Genomic DNA, 19,649 nt, shown 5'->3' on the forward strand with positions numbered 1-19,649 from the left:
GGTTAAAGTTGTGAGCGCAAGCCATAGTTCTCACATCAGCTTCTTAAAGATATGTATGAGGCAGCGGAATGTAAAAATACAATACATGCGACTATGAGAAAATAAGATCTTGGATAACTCGTGCGATCCGTTGGTTTGTCGTGTATCCGTATTAAGTGTCAAGACCGCTAAGCTCCATGTTACACGTGGTTCTAGGATGTACTTCCCATTCTCGGTTTAGATTAAGGCGAGCTAGTCACGAGGTATACCTTGAGGTAATGCTGCGAGGTTATAGTGGAAATGACTTGGCTGTAATGGGTATAATGATGAAATCTCTCTAGCACTGTTATCCAAGAGGTAGTGCTTCTTGGCGGAATGTCAGTCACTTAATCTTCGGCCCTTGAAGATCATAACTTTCTATGGTGAGCATTGGCTGGCCTTTAGCGTTATTGTTCCTGTTATAGAGAGAATACTTCTTGTCACTTGGAACAACGAGTTTGTAGATAAGGAGAGAAGGTATCCAGCTCCTTTCAGGATCCGATGTACTGGCGGTCTGGCATATATGACGCGGAACATGCAGGGGTTATCAACTAGGTGTAGTAGATCTATTTTGTAGCTAACTTAGAATGTATTAATCTAAATCTCGCACAATTCAATTGCTAAATATAGATTGTCCATCTAATCTATCGCAAGTCAGCTGACTTTGCTTATATTCTTCACAAGTGTTCATAACATAGTTTGAGAGTACCCAAAAGATATATCTACTAGCCTATAGCTTTTTTGTAGAAAACTGCAAAGCCATGGAGAGTAACCTTCATAGGAGAGGGTGAGAATGGATACTGAACAGTACTATAGCGGGTAGACGGGTTTAGTATAAGAAACCGATAAATCCAAGATTCAGTGCTTTCACAGGGATCCCTGCATGTTTTGTCGTAGTTAGGGCTCGGTCTTACAGGCGTACAACCTCACCCCATATTAAAGGCCGCAATCTCTGAGTCTAGAAGTTGGCCTATGTCTTGGGGATGTTTCCTCCGCCTCGATACTTGTACTGGTGCTATTTATCTATGTTAGTGACAAGGAAGAATATCCACATAATAAAACATTCTTGGAACTTTTGCGGCTTTTTTCCCTTGGCACCATGATTCATCGTAGTTATACTCCACAGATTCATCAATGCTCAAGCTATGTCAAGCGTATCAATCAACCTACGTAGATACAGAGCTGTCACGGTGAAAATCAGTGATTGGTCCGTGGGATCTCGATGGAATCAATCCGATGAACCTAACCTCCCGCGATCTACTTCGTCGACCCGATCAATCTCCAGAATGCAACTCCATTTCGTCTCTATTGTCGCTACCGGTATGCTCCTATTTTCTGGCCTCGCAACAGCCCAGACCCAACTCATATGCCATGAATTCGATATCATCTCTAGTGGTCCATGCACTCGTGGCTCCGGCGCATCATGCCAGTGTAACTCTGGTAGTTCAACATTTGCTGGAAATTGCGATGGCAAAGACGTAAGCTGATATTGGTGTAGGATTTGACCATGCAAAGAAAACACTGATATGACTATCGGAATGTGTTGCTAGTATGTAGGCGTTTTTTTATGTAATGTGCGCTACAAGGTTACGAGATGGAAGGCTAGGGCACAGAAAAGCTATGCTACCAGTTAGGTAGACTCCAATACCCCATAAACTCATAGTCATGTTCTACTCAACTGCAGAATCGAAGTATTAGTTTGTTGGTCTTACTATAGCCTTCTGGCAATGAATAAACACAGGCATAATGATACACGCGAGAAGATTATCTGGCATATCAAGTCCTCAAAAACTACCACGCGATGCGTGCAATGGGCCCATTTGGCCACATCCTGACAGCCAACTTCCTAATCTCATCCATGACTATAATACCAAGTGCCAATGGAATTGGAATGAGCCAGAACTCTATTGGTACCGAAGCAGTACCAAACAGGCTCTGAATGCCTTCAACCTCCGTTACAAAGATGGCAATGCACAAGCTGACAAGGATGCCCGCAGCGAGCCAAGGATTACGTCGGTCTTTGCGGAACGGGTCGGCCTGTAGGATGCTGAGGCGCTTATTGCGGATAGATAGGATATTGCCCCATTGCAAAATGACGAGAGTAACAAAATAGACGCATTGACCGACGGTGTTGAAGTGGTTGAGTTCGTCCATGCTGTACCCATAGAAACCGTCGGTGTACTTTTCGTAGGCAAAGAAGAGGGCGGAAGCAGGTATCTTTGCATGACGCCACATGTAAAGGAAGAACATGGAATGTGCACAGACAGTTTGCATCACTCCAATGAAGAGATACGACTGTATGTAAATCTTGACGTTGATGAGATGATCGCGTTTGGTGTCGCGAGGAGGTAGTGAGAGAAGATCAAACTCCTCACGTTCCATAATAAGGGAGAGCGAGCAGAAGAGATCCGTGAAAACACAGATGATAATCATGAGGAAAGAGCTCAAAGGAAGGGGTACTCCAAAGAAGACATTCAGGAGAACGGGCCATATTTCAGACCAGGACCCGGCGGGCAAGAGGTATCTGGGTCAACGAGTTAGTCACATATTGCCTTGTTAGAGTCAATGGACTTACCCAATGACTTTCTGGAGGTTCTGGAATACAAGTCGCCCGAGACGAATACCATCGATGATCGAAGAGAACTTATCCATCAGGACCAAGTCGGAGGCTTCCAGGGCAACATCAGAACCGGATACGATAGCGATACCTACGTCGCTAGCACGAAGGGCAGGGGCATCGTTAACTCCGTCTCCAGTCACAGCGACTACGTTTTGACGTCCCTTGAGCTCATTGACAATACGCAGTTTTTGCTCAGGTGTTGTGCGCCCGAATACAATTTCCTCGTATTGACAAACCACGTCCCAATCAGCGTCGCTTAGATCGCCAAGTTGCGTTCCTTCAAGAAGCAGGGATTGGTTTTCGGAGCTACTAGAAATGGTTTTCGCAGTCGCCACGTCTCCAGAAGCATTGCGATTTACGATGTCCGCTATTGTGTCCGGTTCTCTGTCACTAGAGAAGATGCCGATTCGCCGGGCGATGGCAGCTCCCGTGAGACCAAAGTCACCTGTAACCATGAAGAACCTGATACCAGCTCGGCGACACGTTGCAACAGTTTCAGCTGATTCCGGACGTGGAGGGTCAAGGATGCCCAAAATGCCGATGATGGTGAGATCGGTCAGCGCGTGCTCAGTAAGTTCGTCTGAAAAGGCGTTGGAGCGCAGTGATGCAATTGGCTTATATTGCCTCTGGCAGAGCATGATAACACGTTCTGCATTGCGCGAGAGTCTCTCTTGGGCCTGTGATAGAAGATGTTGCGCTTCACTATCCAATGGTTGGACAGTGTTTGTATGGAATGACAGCCAAGAGGAGCATTTTGGGAGTAGCACATCAGGTGCGCCTTTGACAAGAACCAGATATTCTGGCTTTTCCGATTCTTTGCATTTCTTTCCTTGTTCATGTAACGAGAGCATCCATTTATTCTTTGAGTTGAATGGGATCGAGAAGGCACGAGGGAAAGTCTCTTGGAGAGAACGCCCTAGCTTTGCTCCTTCAGCAAAGCGTAACACAGCTCCATCAGTCGCATTGCCTTGGATCGCTCTTTCGCTCACGGGTAGTTGAATGGTTGTAGGATCGAACATGGCGTCGTTGCATAAGATGGCGGCCTTGTGGAGCTCTTGTAAAGCCCCTGGACAGCTTTCAGAAGCGAGCATAGGCGCAAGGTCCTCCGCAGACTTCAGCTCGTCCACAAATCCTATCGAAGTGACGGTCATCTTGTTCTCAGTGAGAGTGCCCGTCTTGTCGGAACATATGACATTGACACATCCAAGAGTCTCAACTGTAGATAGTCCCTTGGGCAAGACATTGGCGCTCTTCATGCGTCTTGCTACCATCATGAGCGTAAGCGCTACGCCAACGGGCATACCCTCGGGAATAAATGCGACGACACAACCCATGACATTGTTGAGCATGGCGATGACGGAGAGGAAGCCCTTGTGGTCTTTTCGTAACCACCCGACCCAGACGAATAATAATCTTTATACGGTCAGCCTTTTCCATGGATAGTCTAGTCTCCAAACTTACAAGAGCGCAAGGCATATCGTCAAGCATACGATAATATAGACGAATCGACTAATCTCGCGTTGGATAAGAGTAGGTTCTTCCTTGACGCCAGACGTTGCCTGCGCGATACGACCCATGACGGAATTCTCTCCTGTCAACACAACAATGCCAACAGCGCTGCCATTGACCACCATAGTGCCCATGAAAGAGATATTGCGCGACTCGAGGAAATTTTCGTCCGTAGAGTCAAGCGCACCATCTACTTCCTCGGCTTCTCCAGTTATCATTGAACGATCGAACCGTACATCGCCCGAAGAGGTCAACAAACGCATGTCGGCAGGTACTTTGTCGCCGATGGAAATACGAACAATGTCACCGACTACGATATCGGTCGAAGGAACTTTGACAAATGAGCCGTCACGGAGGACCATCGCATCCGAGGGAAGCAGGTCCAGAATGGATTGCATCGTTCGCTTCGTCGACCAGTCTTGGAAGGCTGAGAAGCAAGCCTGAAGGAGGATGACGATGAGCACTAAAATGGCCAGGCCCAGGTTATACGCTGCAGGGTGAGGGTCTCCCAAAGGCCTCCAGCATATAAAGAAGATGATGACTCCAATCCATAGAACTGAGCAGAAGCCTCCAAACACATACCAGAAGATTTTCCGCCACATGTGTTCAGGTGGGCTAGGAATCGCATTTTTGCCGTCGCGTTGAAGGCGTGTAGCAGCTGCCTCTTTGCTGAGGCCCTGCTTCTGAAAGACATTGAAGCGGTCGCAGACACTCTTGGCACTCAGTGTGTGGTAGTCGAGTTGCCCAAAGTAATCGCTGTTCGCGTTCTTGGTATCGTCGGTGTGCTTCAAAGGCGGATCTCTTGCTTTGGCTTTGCTCTCGCTCACTTGAATGGAAAGTGTGCGGAACTCGATAGGGATGCCAGATACAGAGTGTGTACGACTTCGAACACTCGAAATAGAACCTTGGCTTCTACTGCGCGATTGGCGGCGAGCAGTTCTACCATCTGAACGGCCCCTTCCGGGATGACTGACATCTTCCCAAACAATACGGGGCGTTCTCTCTTGCTTCTCGATGTCGTTTATATCTGCACTGGGTTCGGTCTCTTCTTGATCGTCAGGCACATTGCCCTTACTGGAAGTCATTGCTGAGGATGGTCTGCAGGCTAGGCTGGCGGTACAGTGTGGAAGTGCACTTCAGAAAGAGCCTCCTAGGAATGGAAAGATAAAATAACGCAAGCCAGTTCGTGTGATTCTGTCATCGCGATCAAGCGCGATCAAATAAGCCAAGCATGTCATCGTACACTAAGAGATTCTGTGGCCTAGACCGACGGCAATCGTGAATGAAGCTTTTGCTGTCATAGCGGCCCGTGGCGCAAGTCACAAGCTACACCAGATGGTTCTATCATCAACGGCCCGAGTCGTCAGCAACCAACCAGCTTCATGCGCTTCCTCCCGTCCCCTGGCCAAGAAAATGCCTCATAGTAAAACACCAAAACCAGCCCGTGTTGGTTGAGCCAATTGGAAATTAGGCACCTCCAGATCATTCGGAGATTTATCAGATCTGGCGTAAGCTACCACAGCCGTCTGGCAGTTTCCGTGTGTTAGCTTGAGGGATATAAAAATGAGGGATTTATCGCTCGCAAACCACGTGCAGAGTCTACACCGTCCATTTGTTCCTTACCATTACTTGATACAAACTGCTGAATATTTTTGAATAGAAAATTACGAGCCGGCGCTCTCCCACATCGCTATAATAGCGCGATGTGGATGTGTAACCTACCAGCAGGGGTACTGAGGGTCGTCGTACTGCGTGTTATGATCATCAGGGACTTTCCATAGTGCCTCGAGGTGGTGCTTATAGTGTGGGAAGAAGGCTCCAGTAGTGTAGTAGACAGGCGCGTCATCAAACTTGGAGTAGTACTGCAAGTTTCTTATAAGCCGATTTAACGTTGAGCATAATGTAGTCAGATGGGCGGGACCACCGGCAAGTGGTTACGTACTTCAGTCTTTGCCTCGCTTTCTGTCGATGATACTGTAACCAATTTTGGGCAAAGGACAGTTTGTAAAGCTACGAAAATTTCTGTCATTTCCAAAGATTCAACATTGGCACTCGTCGTCAAGCTTTGGGTTATCACAGGTAAAGAAAAGTCAGTATTGTCATCTACCACTTCGTCATATGAGAGAACAGGAGCAACATGATGCAGATTTAGGCAGAATCTCCCTAAGCGAGGCCGTTTTTTCGTTTCGATGTGACAGAATGTTTCCTTTTCATCTGCAAAGCCTGCCATTCTATATAATTTAGAAACGCCCGGGCTTGCGGAGAAGATACAAGCACAATGGTGGTCTTAATTAGTAAAATAGTCAATTCCTCTTCTTCTGTAGTTGTCTCTGTGGCCGAGAACTTTTTTCTCAATCTCGTTTTCTTTTCCTAGGTCTGCTGGGAATATACTGCTTTGCAGCCTTCGAAACTTTTCGACATATCAACCAATGATTTTTCCAGCCAACAAGTCTTTCCTACTTCCTCGGTAAAAGAGAGGCATTCTGGCTATGGAAACGTTCAGTGTAACAAAGTTCCCGCCATAGTGAATTTCATCTGACCACCAATCTCTCCACACTGTGGTCTTGGCGCTGTGGTCGCTTTGTTCCGTCTGGATTGTGTCAATAGGCAAGTATACTCTCCACTCTGAAGGACCTGGGTCGGTTATAGGAGCAACCAACAAGTTTGGCCCGAACATAAATTGATTTTTGAGCTCCTCAGCGTACATGATCGTATACGGATCGACTATGGCAAAATCAAAGAAAAGTGGCCTCTGGAGCGGAGTCCCAAGCCTGCTAGCTTCTTTGAACAAGGCTTTGATATAAAGGTCCATAGTGTACCGCAGGTGGATGAATCGCGTGATGTGAGGAAAGACGGCTTCTCCAAAGGACCAAGGCTCGTTGGGGCAAGAGTCGAATCCGTCTTGGTCTTTTGGAAGACACTTGCGCCGCCCGTGTGCTCTCATCACTGGGCTAAATCTGTGAATCTGATTCAGCCAAGACCCTAGGTTTAGGTGCGTTCGACTTCTTACGTTCCGTACTGCAACCATTGACCATAGAGCTCTTGATATCGTGGATCGGATATGTTGCCATGGTATTCTGTTTGAGCGTAGTAGCCGCCAATGTCAGAAGCCCACCATGTGATTCCAGCAAGCTGAGGGTAGGCCGTCAATGTCAAGTTTGCCTGGAGTGGTTTTGTTTCACTTACTTGAACATTGAGGCCTGTTGTTATCTGGGCACGGAATGCCTCCCAGCTTCCATCAACATCACCATTCCAAAGGACACTGGAAAGCCGTTGAGATCCAAGCCATGAACTTCTAGAGAATGACATTCCCTTATCCTCCTCGTTATCTCCAGGTAATATACCCAGAGTTGCCATACCGTCGTGGATCATTTTTTGAGCATAGAATGGAAAAATTGCTCCAATCTCAGAATGAGTACCGAATGAGTAAGTAAGCTTTGGACGTGAATAAGGTACCACTTGGAGAGGATACATCGTGATGGTTTTGAATGAAAAGCCCTATTAAAGTCAGATTAGGTTTTGGATGATAGATCGCTTAGACATACTTCTCCGACGCCACCTCCTTCTGTACAATCCAGCAAGAAGTCTCGTATTCCGAATCTGTAATAATTATCCATTATCTTGCTCCAAGTTTTATTCCTGGTGGTAGGATTTGTGTAGTCAAGTAGATGCATAGCTGTCCCATTGAAAAACTCTACTACCCCAGTGCCTTGTGTCGATCCAGCAACAAGACCGGAAGACAAATAATCAAGCCAACTCTCAGATGAGGGTTCAATAAGGGGCCAGATACTTGCAATAATGCGTGCTCCATTTGTCGATTTGCGAACTGTTTCCACAAGTAGGGCTGGATCAGGAAATTTCAATCGATCAAATGCGAAGTCGCCAAAAGCGCGCCAGTGAGGTGCATCTCCAAATTCCTGTTAGCTCTGGAAAGCGAAATAGAGTTAAGGATTTCTACACTTACCGATCTGAATCATTGACACTGGGATTTTATGCTTCTTAAATCCTTCCGCTACACGTAATACTTCATTTTGGTTGATGTATGCAGTCTTGGATTGAATATAACCACGACCATACTGTGGGAAAGAAGGAGCCCGTCCCGTTAGTGAACTATGAGTTTCCACAAGTGTTCTGAAGTCGCCCTTTTCAGCCACGGATACAACTAGAATTTGTTAACTATAGTTAGAAATTCAGGCACAGACATACCATAGTCAATTACCATCGCTGATTCCGTGACCCATTGGATTCTGTTATCATCAAGGGTTACGTGACCCATGCTGGGAACGTTCCATAAGAAACCATAAGTCTTTGACGAGATGAAAGATGGAATTGTTGTTTCGGATTGATAATGCCGGAAATTATATGTTCTGCCTGTGTTAGCGCGTGAAGAATCTCTGGAAAATGAAGTGCTCGCCCTGGCTTCTTATTCAGGTTCCCAGTCTGGTGCTGTCCCAGACCAAAAATCTGCTCATCTTTATCCATAGTGAAAGAGAATGTTGCACAAGGCCTTGATGTAACTCCCGCCGTATCAAATGACCAGTCGCGTGCAATTCTACCATGCTTTCAATTGAATAAGTACCCGAAATCTCTCACTGGCTTCCAAAATTGTATTACCTGAGGCCACAACTCTTCAAAAAGGAGCTCACGATTCACGCCCTTTGTTCGCCAAAATCTCAACTTATTTTTGCAACCGTTACTTCAATTAGGCCGTTTCGTACGGCGGAGTTGTTGTGATAAGATATCTTTAGAGGGCTTTCCAAACACTCCATACCGCATTCGTTCAACGGAGTTTCTAGCAAAGCACCCAGCTCGTTCCCTGTCACATCTCGATATAAAGATACTCGTACGCGAATTGAGTTTTGACCCCAAGGCTCTATGCGAAGTCGCTCGTGGCCATTGGTGATGTGTAGCGGACTAGTTATGTTGTCAGGTTGCTGGTGTGGTGTTTTATCCAAGAACTCCATTGAAAATTCGGCCATCATTGAGAAGCAGAGGAGAAGAAGAAAATTTAATAAGCCCATGATTGTTTGTCCTGTAAGTTTAGGTTCCAAGATTTATTTTGAGAAAGAAAGGCTGAGAAAGTCCAATGTCACAGCTCCTCGGGCCTGTGGTATGCCAATTAGCCGCAATTCAGTATTGAGTTTCACAGCTTCTCGGCGTCAGAATGATAACCTGGTAATGATGTTTTCCGTAATTTCACCAGTAAGCACTAGGAAGTTGTGCAATAAGCCGTGTCAGCCCCCAGGTTTGTGTTCGCTTTGTGATGCTTACGCTTTCCTTGCTTCGCAATGCCTAACGTCTGATTGCGTTTGGTAGCTTGATTGGTCTCCCCATCTTGCGATTCGTTGCGTATGATATTTCCAGACATTTTTGTTTGTTTGCCAGGATCTTATTCTCCTGCTCACCCACATTGTTTATTCCTTGGTGGAATATCTAAAGCCGTTCATTTTACCTAGCTGGTGCTTGTTTCCCGGCTGCTGTAGACATGTTCACATTTGCCCCGTTCAATGCTGGATCTAATACCGGATTTAGAACTCCCAACTTGTTTGTAAAAAAATAGTACTCTTATTTGTAGTCATGCTTAGATATTAAAATCGGGAATTATAGTACTTCTATTATGTATTCGAAAGTTAACAAAGGGAGTAGAAGTGATGGAGGATATAGGGAACCTGTCTGTATTGACGGAATTCTTGTGGGTGTCGAGATACAGATAATTTGAAATCAAATGCCTTCGGACTGTAGAGCTTACACGGTTGGCTTTATATAGTACATCACGTGATGTGGTCTTGGCAATGATCACTTATTACGAATTACTCATCATCAACTACACTGTATCGGCTCAAGCGTATTTAGTACTCTGTAGATTAGTTTGTGACATATGCTAAAGCTCTGACTTGGTTGTTTTCCATAGGAAGAAAGCCATAGGGAGATGATGTAGCCTCAGAACATTATTTAAGAAGCTGATTAGTTGATGCGCAAGCAGTTCAACCAAAGCAAGACAATGCATTGGAGAACACCTGGGCGCTGGCCGCACAACTAGGAAAATCACAATACGCTACGTCCGATTCATCTATGCCTGCAACAGGCGGAGAATTTCTGTTATGCAGGGAGGGTATCAGCCCTGTTCCTGGTTCATTGCATCTTTAGCTGCATATAAAATATGTACGGTCCCTCCAAAGGGCCTCTAATGCACGAAGAAACGCAATCTGACTGGCTCTGAGAAGCTCTGCTGATACTCGACCGATCAAAGGTATGCCAAGATGTAGGCATCTACTTCCTCGGTTAGCTATAGGTCACGTGAGAATAACAACACCAACAACCATCCCTCACTACTCTGCACTACTCAGCCGCCGCGGTAATGTCTCTTATTGTTTCTCTGGCTAGAATAAGGGTACCAGCCTTGAGATGACTACTGAGGATTCTCAGCAGCCATCCATATATCGACGATGGATAGTAGCGCATCGCGGAACGCGGCTGGTTCGGAGATAGACAATCTACCAAACGAGCGCTCGCCAATAGAAAATTGCCCGATGCCTTTCACGGTCCGCGCTCTCCTTCAAAGTCTGGATCACGATTGCGGCTGGCAATCGTAGCTGAGCATGGCAACCATGGCATGCTACGGACTGTGCCAGTGAAAAGAAAAGCTCGTCTCCGCACCCACATCCATCAACAAACCTAAGCCCACTTGTGGGCAAACCTTGCGCCAGGTTTCCCCCATCTGGACAACGTTCGCGGAGGTCCCCCACACAGGCGCCTGTAAGCGGATTATGCTGCCCACTCTCCGTTAAGTTCTCCGGCGCTTTACTGCTTCGCTACAAGCCGCCCCATACCTACACGTATGGCGCCATTGACGACACAGGGGCCAGAAGCTCAGCTCCTCGCCCCACTGTGGCAGCCGCAACCAAAAGTAAGCTCGAAACGCCAGAACAAAGTCGATCACCACACCAGAGACGCGCCACTCAGCTACGACTATGATATATCGTCCTTAGCCCTGGTTTTTGTTCCTTTCCCCTTTACTTCTGGCGGCAGCGCCGTATACACAATGGACCCTTCCGAGGCCCGCCGATTCTCCACGAGCACCGCTGAGCGCGTCGGCCTGCTAAAGGCCCACGACAGCGCAGCAAAGCAGCATCAGTATGGAGCTATTGCTGACACGACCGATATTGAAAGTCTACTAGGAAGAGATGGTACGGCGGAAGAGTTGGGGACGACGGCGCGCCAGGAAGCAAAGTTGTTGTTCAAGTACAGCGTTCCGCTCATGGGAACGTATCTACTCCAGTATTCATTTAGCTTGGTGACTATCTTCGTTGTTGGACATAGTAAGTGCTGAGCATAAAAGCCCCTGGGTCATTGACTGACTCGCATCTAATACAGTTGGGACGGATGAACTTGGCGCTGTCTCTCTCGCTACCATGACCGCCAATATCACTGGACTAGCCGTCTATGAAGGCTTAGCCACATCCCTGGATACTCTCTGCGCGCAGGCCTATGGATCTGGTAAGAAGACCATGGTCGGTCTCCATCTTCAACGTATGATCTTATTCATGCTCGCTGTCACCATTCCCATTGGCGCCATCTGGCTATGTTCGGGTTGGATCCTCGCAGCTCTTGTTCCAGAAAAGGAACTAGCTCACCTTGCTGGCTACTATCTCTCATTGTTGCTTGCTGGTGCACCAGGATATGCAATTTTCGAAGCAGGCAAGAGATTCACACAAGCCCAGGGACTCTTCAATGCCTCGCTCTTCGTGTTGCTCATTGCGACACCAGTCAATATTGCCCTGAACTATGTCTTTGTTTTCGTCTGTAATTGGAACCTTACTGGCGCCGCACTTGCAACCGTTGTTTCCAACAACCTTTTGCCACTACTCCTCTTCATCTATGTTTACTTTGTGAACCCCGCATCGCTGGAGTGTTGGGGCGGCTTCACGAAAGCTGCGTTTACGAACTGGGGACCAATGGCCAAGTTGGCAGTGCCGGGTATTATCATGGTGGAAACAGAGTGGCTTGCATTCGTATGTCATTCGTTTACAAAACTTTATGTCCAATATGCTAATCTCCCCAGGACATTCTCACTTTCTCGACGAGCTATCTTTCCACAGCCCATCTAGCCGCCCAATCAATGTAAGTTGTCACGCTTTTTTACATTCTTCTAATCGATACTAATTCGATATTTGCAGCGTCATGACTCTCGCTGTAGCCATCTATCACGTACCATTTAGCGTTGGTGTCGCAGTCTCAACCCGCTTGGGCAATCTCATAGGCGCAGGCTCCCTCTCTGCAGCCCGGACTGCCACCAAAACCTACGTTGCAACCTTTCTCGCAATCGGGCTTATCGACTTTACTTTCCTTACAACGTTCCGCAACATCTTGCCGCGCGCCTTCAGTAGCGATCCTGAAGTCGTGAGCATTGTTGCTACTGTGCTACCCCTGCTCGCTACCTTCCAGTTTGCAGACTCGACGACTGCAATGGTCAATGCGCTGCTACGTGGATTGGGTAAGCAGAGTATCGGCGGTGTTTGCAACCTGTTCGTTTACTACGTTATTGCTGTACCATTGGCCCTTTTCCTTTGCTTCTCACACGATTTGAAGCTGGTAGGGCTCTGGACTGGATGTGCTGTGGGTAGTTCATGCATTACTATCTCAGAGGGCGTCTATATGAAGTTCTATGATTGGAGGAAAGCGGTGGATGATGCCAAGGAGCGACAGGAGTAGGTGAAGAACTCCTTTTGATTTAGTAAAGTCTTGGCGGATTAAAAAAAAGAGGAATGAGGAGACATGATGGGGGCTAGAATGCGTAATATCAATTAAAAACAAAAGAATTCTTGAGCGTATATTTCTTCTTCTAGCCCTTTCTTGTTCAAAATCAAACTGTCTAGATGCGAGTATGTGCGTCTACAATTGGCCCTTGCCCTTTGGCAGCGCCAACTTCTTCACTTCTGGATCCTTGGTAATCTCGTCATAATCCGGTCTAGGCAGCTCAAACGCCTGTGTCGTGCGCCCATACGTAATACCACCCAACCTAGAAATGGGCTTGAGAACCTAAACAAAGCAAACAAATTAGCCCATGTCAGACACGGCAGCAAGCCCACACGGGCGTCACTCAAGCATAAAACTTACAGCAGGATCTATAAGCACACCCTGCTCATCAATCGCATCTTCTCTCGCCCAGAAATTGACACCCTCGATAAACACCGTAACCCCCGTCTTCTTGCCGGGCGTATCCGGGTTCTTGCTCGTCCACTCCACACTATCAACCAGCTTGGCCTCAATACTAAACACAGCCTCCTTGACGCGATCCGGCCTCACAATCTTACTCTTTTCAGGATGGAGCCCGCTAAACGACCACTCACTAATTCCCGGCGGTGCATTAATACTGCCAACATTCGCAGCTTCGATGTAATGCTCTGAGATGATATTAACGGTAGCTTCCTTGGTATCGAGCAAATTTTTAAGCGTGTCTTTGGCCTTGTCCATGCCACCTGCGAAGCCGAGGACGAACATGGGGGGATCGTGGTTGACGAGGTTGAAGTAGCTAAACGGTGCGAGGTTGGTTGATTGGCCGTCTGCGCTAATGGTTGAGACGAAGCCGATAGGGCGTGGGATAATGGCTGAAATAAGTAGCTTGTAGTTGTGGACTACGGGGCGGCCTTGCTCGTAGGGTGCGATGGAACGGTGCGATTTTCCTTGGTTTGAGGCGTCGTTAGGGCCGCTGCCGGGTGTCCAGTCAGGCTTTGGTGTTTGCGTATAGTGAAAAGAAGTTGTCTTGTCAAAGGGAGGGCGCGAGGCCTCGACTGCTTTGAAGTCTCCGTGTGGGTTGCGTTTTATTTCCTTTTCGGCATCTGCGCGTCCGGCGGCCATGGTGGGGGATTGGTGAGTTGCTTTGTGGTATGCTCTCCTTGGAAAGCAGAGGTAAGGACGTTGGTGCTCAATACGAGTTGCCAAAGTCAAGGTGGGTGGCCGTCGTGTGGCTAAGATTGCCCTTTTCATCGATGTATAGTATGACGCCAATGAGGGATTTACTAAGTGATGATCAAGCGGCTACAGTGTGTTGGAGACGCGGCAAATACCGGGTGGATATTTAGCCCGGAGGGGGGCCTACTTACGGAAAAGTCAAAGGCAGCCGCGGAATGCCGCCCGGGAAAGGCCACTGCATCGCTTCTCCAGACGGCTATTCAAATATGGCTACTTTGTGAGAAAGCTTTTCAGCATTACTACCGCTTCTTGGAGCGTTTGATATAATCATTTTGTCTAAACGGCTATACGCGGGACACGTTCCCCAATGACGGTGCCGAAGGATTATCAACGTTATGTACTACCCCGCTATGTATCTGAGCTACCCCGCTACGAATGATAACAGCACCAATGCTTAGTGGGAGGTCAGCTTATCCAAAGCTTCCGGTTGAAAACGCTATGATGGATGATCAATCTCATTTCCTGCAGCACATTGAACATTTGATGCCTCGGAGGCTCTCTCCATTATTTCTGTCTGCGATTTGTGAAGTTTGAAATCGAATTCAACATGTCCTCGGACAAAGACTACCAAACCTACAATCTAGGTAACTTCAAGCTCAAATCTGGAGGTGAAATACCGGATGCTTTTATCGCATACAAGACACTGGGTGACCCTTCACTGCCAGCCGTCATCTATCCAACATGGTATTCTGGAAGTAAGCACTGCACAACAAACTGTGATGCTGCAATTGCTTATTGATCCGCACAGCGATATCCGACAATGTCTGGCTCACTGGCACAGGCAAAACACTCGACCCATCCAAGTACTACATTATCATGCCTGCTCTGTTTGGCAATGGCCAATCCTCTTCACCATCAAACATGCCAGCTCTACGTCCCTTCCCAGAGGTACTATTCTACGACAATGTGCGCGCGCAACATGAGCTTGTGACGAAGCACTTAGGTATCAAACATGCTCGTGCAGTACTCGGGTGGTCCATGGGTGCTGGGCAGACGTATCAATGGGCCACACAGTTTCCCGACTTTATGGATCTCGCTGTGCCGTTTTGCGGAAGCGCAAAGACAAGCCTGCACAACCAGGTCTTCCTGGAGGGTGTCAAAAGCAGTCTTTACGCTGCGCTAGGTACCAGCTCAGCAGGCGTTTCGAAACCAGATCTCTACACGGCCCAAGGAAAGAAAGTGGCGTTTTCGTCCGAGACACGAGAAGCTGGCCTCAAGGCCCTTGGGCGCGTTTACGCTGGTTGGGGTTTCTCTCAAAGCTTCTATCGCGAGAAGTTGTATCAGAGTGCCCCGACGCTTGGATACAAGGACTTGGATGACTTCCTCGTGAACTTTTGGGAATCATGGGCGCTGTCGAAAGATCCAGAAAACATGCTCACAATGGCACACACATGGCAAGCTGGAGATTGCTCACAACAAGAACCGTATAACGGTGACTTCAAGAAGGCCATGGAGGCTATCAAGGCGAAAACGTTGGTTCTCCCAGCGAAAACAGATCTCTACTTCCCACCCGAGGATTCTGAGATTGAAGTTCAGAACATGAGGCCTGGCGTAGGAACACTGAAAATATTTCCATCCATTTGGGGCCATTGGTGAGTTTATTCATTTAAAAAGCAACCACGTTTTCGTGATTAACGGGTGAAACAGGGCTGGTGGACCTGGGCAGTCAACAGAGGACGTCAAATGGCTGGATGAGCAACTAAAGGTGTTCTTTGCTGATAACTGAAATGAGGCGTATATGCTGCCTCGCCCAAGTCACTGTAGTCGGAACCTGATTGAATCAACCGGCTCAATTTGTCGCCTGCTCCACCCCTGTGTAAGGTTCCCCTAATGATATAGTGCCAATAATCTTGAAGCGATCCTTTTCATCTTTGCGTTCAAGAACATGAACTCTATCGACATACCAATCCAGGGCAGTGGGTTTGTCATCTTTTTCTGCATTGTGTGTGAGGAACTCGGAAATGCTCTTTGCAATCTCTACGCTGATCTTGTCTACGCCACCCTGGCTTTGTGCTTTTCCTACAGAAAGATGGGGCATGAAAGGCCGGCGGTCTCGGTCAACTCCATTTACAGAGAATTTGGAGTGTAAAGCTGCCTGAAGCTCTCGGATATTACTGTAAGTGGTGGGGCCCAGCCAAACGGTCTTGTTCTTGAGGTTATGGTGAAAGACACCGGGTTGGTCCGACTCGAGTGACATATGAAAAGGGGGTATGGTGCGGGCTACTTGTTCAATTCGGATGTGAATGTCGTGCTTGAGTTTGCCAGACTCGGAGGGTGATGCTAGAAAAGGGTACAGCAAGTTGATATGCGGAGGCCATCGTAGAAACTGCTTGTCGTAGACACGTCGTACTGCTTCGATTGGCGCAGTGATGCGTGACGGAGGCAGCAGTACTAATGCGCTTTTGTGAGATAGCTGCGCCGACAGCTGTTTCGCCATGGTGATGTTGAAGGAGCCGACGCACTGGACCGTTCCTGGAACCAACTGCAGTGGCGCCCTAGTGGGCTTGGCAACGACTCGTCCCAAAGACGGATGCATCCTAGGCTTCTGTTGTCGCATTCATTTCCTTTGCCAGACCCGGGATCAAACAAAGTCGCGTCGCCATGTGGGAGCGCTCATAACATCACCAGAACCCCTCCAGTCTAGCCGCCTCTCACGACAATCCGCTCCGACACGCGCCTGATCGCCCAGTAGGATCCGCCAAACATCAGCGTACCGCAGCACCTCCGAAGTTGCGCGACTCCCCACACACATCCCATCACGTCGACCATGGACGGCCAGAAGAAGCCATCCCGCCAATTTGGTGTCACTAGCGCCATCTCAGAGGCCGCGCCTACCGAGCATGACATCAAGCTGAACGACAAGCTCATCGAGACGCTCAAGGCAGAGAACGTCTTTGAAACCCCAGAAGGCAACCGAAGGAGGTACGTCACGCTGTCTGCTGGGGATGCGGTATTGCTTGTCTGACACGATATAGGGAAGAAGTTATCGAACACATCCAGAAAGTCGTAGAAGAATTCATCCGTCGCGTGGGAAAGCAAAAGGGTGTGCAGCAGTCCGTCATCGATGCTGCAGGCGGCAAGATCTTCACATTCGGCAGTTACGCTCTTGGTGTCCATGGCCCTTCATCCGATATTGACACGCTCGTTGTCGCGCCTAAATTTGTGGCCATCCACGAGTTTTTCGAATTCTTTCCTCCAACCTTTCGAGAAATGTCCAACGTCGACGACATCAACGAGTTCGTACCCGTCGAAGACGCCTTCGTGCCAATTATCAAGATGGAATACCGCGAAGTGAGCATAGATTTGCTATTCGCGTCATTGCCGAAGCGGTCTTCGATACCCAGGAATATGGACACTATTGAGAAGAAGGATCTGGAGGGCCTCTCGGAGTCGGCAACCCGAAGTGTCAACGGCACAAGAGTCACCAATGAGCTCCTGGATGCGGTACCGCAGAAAGTTAGCTTCAGGCATGCTCTGAGGGCTATCAAGCTGTGGTCCAACCGTCGAGGCATCTACGGAGCTGTCTTCGGATACCCTGGTGGTGTCGCGTGGGCTATTATGGTTGCTCGCATTTGCCAACTCTACCCTATGGCAAATGGTGCTACCATTGTTTCCAAGTTCTTTAGTCTAATGTACAAGTGGACTTGGCCGAGACCGGTCATGCTGAAGCATATCGAAGAAGGCGATTTGGGTTTGCGGGTATGGAATCCACAGGTATATGGTGGTGACAGAGCACACCTCATGCCCATAATCACGCCTGCGTTCCCCTCCATGTGTGCCACACATACTGTCATGCCATCTACCCTGCGTATCATGAAGGATGAATTTGGAAGAGCGGACAAGATCCTACAGCACATCTTTGCGGGAACAAAAGATTGGAATGCACTATTCGAACGACACTCATTTTTTACCAAAGACCACAAATACTACTTGAGTGTGGTTGCTGCAAGTCGTACCAAGGAGGCAAACTCGACATTCTCTGGACTGGTGCAGTCTAAAATTCGCCACATTGTCAAGGGCATTGATGATGGAGAGACTGGTATCGATACTGCACGTCCATACATCAACTACTTCGAACGGTATCATCGTTGTAAAGACGATCAGTTCCACGAAGTTACTCAGGGTTCCCTCGAGTACATGATTCCAGCTTCTGAAGTGCCTGCAGACGGCACTGCGCCAGCCGACGACGATACTCACATCATCTACACCACGACCTTCTACATCGGTCTCACTTTACCTCCTGGTGCGCCTAACCGATTTGCATACTTTATGGTTCACCATACTGACTGTTCCCATAGACGCTACCAAGTCGCTCGATATATCTTACCCTGTCAGTCAGTTCAGGAGCTATATCACAGACTCAGACCTCTACGACGAAAAGCTTATGTCTGTCAAAGTGGTTCACACCCGCAAGTAAGTCTCTCAAACACTGTCGCTTTACCATTCGCTGACCAAGTAGCACTGCACTTCCTGACGACGTATTCCTGCCGGGAGAAACGCGACCGAAGAAGCCTAGCAAAGATAAAAAGAAGAAGGACGCGAAAAGTGCTAAGCGCCACTTTGCCGATACTGGCCTTGACGTGCGTGAAGAACGCCTCACCAAATCCTCCCAGCGCTCACCCGTGTCTCGGGAGTAGTATTACACCAAAATGCTGACAATTGTGCTAATGTAGGACAGCGAACATTCTGCAGCAAAGCGCCAACAGTCCAAGCTTGCTGCCAATGGAGTCCCCACTCCAACGGCAGCATAGGCTTTGTTTCAGCTAAGCTCGCGCATGTTCGCAATACTTCCACCCTTTCATTTTGCTTACAACCTTGGGGTTTCTGACGTTTCCTTATTGTTCAGTTTCGGCTGCATTTTGATGCACAACCAAAGATCCACCTTGTTAGCAACTTACCCTCCGAAATAGGGTTCGTTTACACGCCGAGCACACACGCTTACCTCCGCACCGGCCATCCGACGCTGCTCCAGGTGCGTATCAGTGCGACCGAAGGCCTCTAACAAGAAAACCAGTAAAAAAAGTAGGAAAAGAGCGCATTTTTGCGCATCAAAACACAACACTACAAATAGGTTTGGTCACGTCCACTTTACATTAATTTTTCTTTCGATCCACACTCTACTTGGCGTTTTAACCTGGCGTTTAAAAAGCATCGGATGGCGTTTGCGACAAGAGCGGGATAGGCACCCATAGCTCGCACGCACGCACACGACGGTGTTTGAGTTTCTTTTTCGGCTCGAGGCAAGAGGGGCAGTCGTATCTGCTTTCAATACTTCGCATAATGGCAGGTGACCGGTTAGATGCGAGGGCGTTGTTTTTCGTAGCGGCAGCAAGCCTAGGCATAGGGTTTCTGTACGTAATTTTGCAAGTCTGTACAACCAAAATTTACAAACATATGGAGCCTTGGGGCTCCGACAAAGTCGTAAAGAGTGGATTCTTGATTGTCAAATGGGAAGAGATGGTGCGTGCTGCTTGACTTCAGGGACAGTGTGATACTATACTGTTCCTTTGGGATTTAAGGTATATGTTAT

At 48.0% G+C, this 19,649-nt stretch overlaps 7 protein-coding genes across 7 annotated transcripts; 3 read left to right on the forward strand and 4 right to left on the reverse strand.

Moving 5' to 3' along the window:
• Window positions 1-1,809: 1,809 nt before the first annotated feature.
• On the reverse strand, window positions 1,810-5,232 carry COCMIDRAFT_5291 (uncharacterized protein; the record flags this gene model as incomplete). The annotated part of the gene is made up of 3 exons (XM_007689770.1): window positions 1,810-2,542; window positions 2,594-4,051; window positions 4,100-5,232. 3 exons carry the CDS (start codon window positions 5,230-5,232, stop codon window positions 1,810-1,812), a joined length of 3,324 nt encoding a protein of 1,107 aa, XP_007687960.1.
• A 1,337-nt stretch (window positions 5,233-6,569) lies between these two features.
• On the reverse strand, window positions 6,570-8,519 carry COCMIDRAFT_95396 (glycoside hydrolase family 31 protein; the record flags this gene model as incomplete). Its single annotated transcript, XM_007689802.1, has 6 exons — window positions 6,570-7,104; window positions 7,158-7,279; window positions 7,334-7,645; window positions 7,693-8,054; window positions 8,112-8,309; window positions 8,354-8,519. Coding segments are annotated over 6 exons (1,695 nt in total), but the record flags the coding sequence as incomplete, so codon positions are not given.
• A 2,466-nt stretch (window positions 8,520-10,985) lies between these two features.
• Window positions 10,986-12,859, forward strand: COCMIDRAFT_95361 (uncharacterized protein; the record flags this gene model as incomplete). The annotated part of the gene is made up of 4 exons (XM_007689803.1): window positions 10,986-11,466; window positions 11,522-12,159; window positions 12,210-12,268; window positions 12,325-12,859. 4 exons carry the CDS (start codon window positions 10,986-10,988, stop codon window positions 12,857-12,859), a joined length of 1,713 nt encoding a protein of 570 aa, XP_007687993.1.
• Window positions 12,860-13,039: 180 nt separating this feature from the next.
• Window positions 13,040-14,005, reverse strand: COCMIDRAFT_26315 (uncharacterized protein; the record flags this gene model as incomplete). Its single annotated transcript, XM_007689777.1, has 2 exons — window positions 13,040-13,186; window positions 13,265-14,005. The coding sequence occupies 2 exons, from the start codon at window positions 14,003-14,005 to the stop codon at window positions 13,040-13,042; spliced, it is 888 nt and encodes a 295-aa protein (XP_007687967.1).
• Window positions 14,006-14,666: 661 nt separating this feature from the next.
• Window positions 14,667-15,845, forward strand: COCMIDRAFT_26316 (uncharacterized protein; the record flags this gene model as incomplete). Its single annotated transcript, XM_007689778.1, has 3 exons — window positions 14,667-14,814; window positions 14,868-15,711; window positions 15,767-15,845. The coding sequence occupies 3 exons, from the start codon at window positions 14,667-14,669 to the stop codon at window positions 15,843-15,845; spliced, it is 1,071 nt and encodes a 356-aa protein (XP_007687968.1).
• A 63-nt stretch (window positions 15,846-15,908) lies between these two features.
• Window positions 15,909-16,556, reverse strand: COCMIDRAFT_5296 (uncharacterized protein; the record flags this gene model as incomplete). Its single annotated transcript, XM_007689771.1, has 1 exon — window positions 15,909-16,556. One exon carries the CDS (start codon window positions 16,554-16,556, stop codon window positions 15,909-15,911), a length of 648 nt encoding a protein of 215 aa, XP_007687961.1.
• Window positions 16,557-16,886: 330 nt separating this feature from the next.
• COCMIDRAFT_36767 (uncharacterized protein) lies at window positions 16,887-18,870 on the forward strand (the record flags this gene model as incomplete). The annotated part of the gene is made up of 5 exons (XM_007689785.1): window positions 16,887-17,041; window positions 17,095-18,362; window positions 18,418-18,532; window positions 18,579-18,699; window positions 18,793-18,870. The coding sequence occupies 5 exons, from the start codon at window positions 16,887-16,889 to the stop codon at window positions 18,868-18,870; spliced, it is 1,737 nt and encodes a 578-aa protein (XP_007687975.1).
• Between the last annotated feature and the right edge of the window lie 779 nt (window positions 18,871-19,649).

Source organism: Bipolaris oryzae (genome assembly GCF_000523455.1).
Source record: "Bipolaris oryzae ATCC 44560 unplaced genomic scaffold scaffold_65, whole genome shotgun sequence".
In the NCBI taxonomy this organism is placed as follows: Eukaryota; Fungi; Ascomycota; class Dothideomycetes; order Pleosporales; family Pleosporaceae; genus Bipolaris; species Bipolaris oryzae.